Below are 5000 nucleotides of genomic sequence, written 5' to 3' on the forward strand. Positions count from 1 at the left end.
CACACACACACACACACACACACACACACACACACACACACACACACACACACAGAAAAGAAAGAAAAGAAAGAAAAAAAAATGTGATGGAACAAAAATCTCACTGCTTGAATAGCTTCCTGTCATTGGTAATGAAGTCTGTCGCTTCATCTTTGTAGAAAGATGACTCTCTCTGAAGAAGACTCCAGTAGGAATGTTAGAGATTAAACAGTGTTTCTGATTCAGCACAGGTTTGTATAGCATATTTATACTCATTTGTGTGTGTGTGTGTGTGTGTGTGTGTGTGTGTGTGTGTGTGTGTGTGTGTGTGTGTGTGTGTGTGTGTGTGTGTGTGTGTGTGTATTTGATATACTAGATTGTATCATATTGGTGGTGGAAGTATAAATTCATAAGCTGAATGTATATGGATAAAAATGCTTAAAGCAATAAATGTGGCCACATACAATGATATACAGATTTACAGAGTTAAAGATAAATTCCTAGTCATTCTTTACGCTTTTTATAATCTTTATAGTTTATAATGAAGGTGTTTGTACTACAGAAGATGAAGAAAGGTTCAAACAGCATTGCTTTGCTACATCTTCACATGTACGTACTTGATTATCATCATCACTATCATCATTGTCACCATACATAGATGTATTATACTTACATAATCACATCCAGATCCAATAGAGATGTCTTGCCCATTTTGGTTCAACTGGCCTATGTAGGAATAGCATCCACCACCGTAAATAAACTTAAGATGAGGCTGGTTGGTGTTCGTGGTCTCCTCGAACGTAAGGCATGTGTGCTCCATCCAGTGGTCAATTCCGCTTCTTATAACATCCTGGTTTAGTCCACCTGAGAGTAAATTTAAGGTATAAATGAAGATAGAAAGTGTGTGTGTGTGTGTGTGTGAGAGAGAGAGAGAGAGAGAGAGAGAGAGAGAGAGAGAGAGAGAGAGAATACAGGTACTGAAAATGAAGTGCATACAGTTCTAAGCTCTTTTGCCTTGCCCAACCTTAATGCAGTTTTCGATATTCGCACATCGCGTGATATAGAAGTTGTTGTCACAGTTGTCAGAGACCTTTATTCGGTGGCTGCCTCGGGCATCTATGAGCTACAGGGGCATTTATTGATGGTTGTATACATGTATCTCAATGTGTACTAGTTTGTTCTTTGTATTACCATTACAAAATTTCATGCTACACTTTATTTAGTTTAGTTTAGTTTAGTTTAGTTATTCTTCTTTTAATGCGATGTGAATTTGATTCTGTTGCCAAACACCTAAGCATGATGTGTCAATTATATTCATATATCGTTATTAATGCGATTCATTAGAAGTTGATGAAATTATTGTATGACTTTTTATAATAAGATAATTTGAAAAGTTAAAGCTGTGGTAATATGTTTTGATGACACATTAGCTATGCAGTCCACTTCACGGCATCAGTATCAGATATATCTTACTGTTGATTTCTTTTTCTTAATCCCGAATAGTCCTGAGTATCAAATAGTGTTGGTGAAATTTTATATATATTCTTTTTTAACTAAAACTGAAAGAAAGGATGAATTCCATATGATAATTTTTCAGCAGAGCCTTGTCAATTGTTACCGACATTCACTAGTGTTATGTTTCTGCATTATAAGTTAATTTCATATGTAATACCAGTCAGAGCATGAGTCTGTTTTAACTCTTGTCACAGTGACGTAGTTACCATAATGCAGGATTCTTAAGATTTTGTTTGTTCTTCCAGTCGGTGTGACATTCTGTTTAGTATATGAAAAGTTTAGTCATGTACGTAATACAGCGTGCATTAAACACCAGCAATATTTTGTGTACCACTTGCTGTACGTGTTTGTCGTATTACCATCATTTTATAACGAACTAAAATAATATCTTAACGCAGATGCTACATTTTATGCCGTCCTGATTCTGGACCAGCCACATTTTTGGCTCTTCTATCCTTTCCTTACTTACTAGAAACAAATCTGTAGGGTACATTTCCATTAGTCCAGTAACTGGTTTCATATGCAATGCCTTTCCTCTCTCTCATCGCGCGCCATTGGCCTTGAGTCAACAATATGTCTCCCTCGAAGACCGGGTCACCTTTCACCTCCGTTGGGTTAGTGTCCATAAAGTCGCGAAGCTGGAACAGTAAAAGGGAGTGAGTTGATGAAATGGCAAAAATGTCATATTTGACAAATCATTGACTTAATTTGTTTGCGTGCGCTTATTGTGTGTGTGTGTGTGTGTGTGTGTGTGCATGTGTGTGCGTTTCACTGTTTGATCTGCTGCAGTCTCTGACGAGACAGCCAGACGTTACCCTACGGAACGAGCTCAGAGCTCATTATTCCCGATCTTCGGATAGGCCTGAGACCAGGCACACACCACACACCGGGACAACAAGGTCACAATTCTTCGATTTACATCCCGCACCTACTCACTGCTAGGTGAACAGGGGCTACACATAAAAGGAGACACACCCAAATATCTCCACCCGGCCAGGGAATCGAACCACTGAGCTACCGGGCGTGTGTGTGTGTGTGTGTGTGTGTGTGTGTGTGTGTGTGTGTGTGTGTGTGTGTGTGTGTGTGTGTGTGTGTGTGTGTGTGTGTGTGTGTAATTCACTGTTTGATCTGCTGCAGTCTCTGACGAGACAGCCAGACGTTACCCTACGGAACGAGCTCAGAGCTCATTATTTCCGATCTTGGGATAGGTCTGAGACCAGGCACACACCACACACCGGGACAACAAGATCACAACTCCTCGATTTACATCCCGTACCTACTCACTGCTAGGTGAACAGGGGCTACACTTTTATAGATTTTCGTGAAACTTTTGTTTTTGCCTTAGGCATAAAAGCTTTTGATATATTTTGGCACAAAGCTCTGGTTTCCAAACTACTATCCTTTGTCTTCTATCCTTTTCTCTGCAACATCTCAAATTTCCTCTCCTACCTTTCTTTCCTAATGTAGTAGACAACTCTTCAGGATTCTGTTCTGTCACCCACTCTCTTCCTATTATTTATCAATGATTTCCTAGACCAAACTCTTGTTCTCTCCACTTTTACGCTGATGATACTGCCCTAAACTTTTCCACGTCTTTTCAGAGACAACCAAAACTTCGGGAAGTGAACATTAGATAATGCAGAGAAGCCACAGAACGCCTGATTTAGGATCTTTCTAAAATTTGTGATTAAGGCACAGAAAACTTGGGAGTGTTCAATGCCTCAAAATTTCAATTCCTCCACCTATCAACTCGACACAACTTTCCAGATAACTATCCCATTTTCGTTGACACTCAACTGTTTCTGTTTTCGGCACTGAATACCATTGGTCTATCCATTCCTTATAATCTAAACTGAAAACTTCAAATGTCATCTCGTGCTAAACCAGCTTCGGTGAAATTAGGCGTTCTGATTGGTCTCCGTCAGTTTTTCTACCCGACCTACAACTGTTAACTCAGTACAAGGATCTTATGCGGTCATGTAAAAAGTAATCTTAACATCTGCTTCCACTCCTAATGTTAACTTAGATAGGATGAAATCAAAAGCTTTTCTTCGTCTTATCAACCCCTCTCTTCCAACAGTCCTCTTCCTCTTTCTCACCTCCGCAATACTGTATCTCTTGTAATCTTCTGCCACTATTTTCATGGTGACTGTTCTTCTGATCTTGCTAACTGCATAACTTCTATCCCCTCGGATCCTCACTGTACGAGACTTTCTTTCTTTAATCCCTGTTCAGTCCGCCTCCCTAATGCAAGAATTATTCAGTACAATAAATCATTCATCCCTTTCTCTAGTAAACTCTGGAATTCCCTGCCTCCATTTGTATTTCAATCTACCTATGAATGGGACTCATTTAAGAGGGACGTTTCAAGACATTTTTCCTATTCTTTTGTCTAACTCCCTTCATCCTCTTCCGGAACTGGTATCTTCGGTATATATATATATATATATATATATATATATATATATATATATATATATATATATATATATATATATATATATATATATATATATATATATATATATATATATACACACACACACACACACACGATATAATAGGGCAGAATCAGAAGCTTTTCGTTTCATCAACTCCCACCTCTGACTGATTGTCTTCAGCCTCTTTCTCTACCGACAGAATGTTGCATCTCTTGCTATCTTTTATCGCTATTTTCATGTTCTTTTGATCTTGCTAACTGCATTGGTCACCTTCTCCTGCGGCCTCGGTGCACAAGGCTTTCTTCATCCAGTCACGAGAGTTAACCAGTACTCTCAATCATTCATACCTTTCTTAGGTAAACTCTAACTCTCTGCCTGCTTCTGTATTTCCATCTTCCTAAGACTTGACTTCTTTTAAAGAGGGAGGTTTTGAAGACATTTGTTACTGACTATAGATTAACTCTTATTAATGTTAAGGGAACTGGTAATCCAAAAATATATCTATATGTTTTTTTTTTAAACGCTTGAAACCATTAATATACTATTGACGACATTAGGTGTATAAACTTACAGGAACCTCCAGCTCTCCCTCTTCGTTTTCAGCCATATTACTCTCATCGTCGTCCTCAAATTCTTCGTCCTACAACACAGAAAGGACTTTTTATTTTCATTCCAAGAAATCATGTTAATAAATTATTCTATGTGTGCCCGAGCAAAGGGCACACACACACACACACACACACACACACACACACACACACACACACACACACACACACACACACACACACACACACACACACACACACACACACACACACACACACAGCTACACCACTCCTGTCACACACACACACACGAACACACAAACACAAACAGTAGTAGTAGCAGTAGTAACAGTAATAGTAGTAGTAGTAGTAGTAGTAGTAGTAGCAGTAGCAGTAGAAGTAGTAGTAGCAGTAGTAGTAGAAGTAGTAGTAGTAGTAGTACCTAGTAATAATATTAAAGTAATAGTAATTGTAGCAGTAACAGTGGTAGTAGTAGTAGTAGTAGTAGTAGTAGTAG

General features: G+C 38.7%; 1 protein-coding gene across 4 annotated transcripts in view; it reads right to left on the reverse strand.

Annotated features, from left to right (window-relative positions):
* Positions 1-5000, reverse strand: part of LOC123504388 (blastula protease 10-like) — a 36917-nt gene that overhangs the window by 9681 nt on the left and 22236 nt on the right. For all 4 annotated transcript variants that reach the window (XM_045254842.1, XM_045254841.1, XM_045254840.1 and 1 more), the window contains 3 exons: positions 4507-4575; positions 1964-2132; positions 653-843 (listed from right to left, as the gene is read on the reverse strand). In XM_045254842.1, coding sequence (XP_045110777.1) covers positions 653-843; positions 1964-2132; positions 4507-4575 — 429 coding nt within the window. The remainder of the gene's footprint in view (positions 1-652; positions 844-1963; positions 2133-4506; positions 4576-5000) is intronic.

The sequence above is a fragment of the Portunus trituberculatus genome, chromosome 16, assembly GCF_017591435.1.
Source record: "Portunus trituberculatus isolate SZX2019 chromosome 16, ASM1759143v1, whole genome shotgun sequence".
Taxonomy (NCBI): Eukaryota; Metazoa; Arthropoda; class Malacostraca; order Decapoda; family Portunidae; genus Portunus; species Portunus trituberculatus.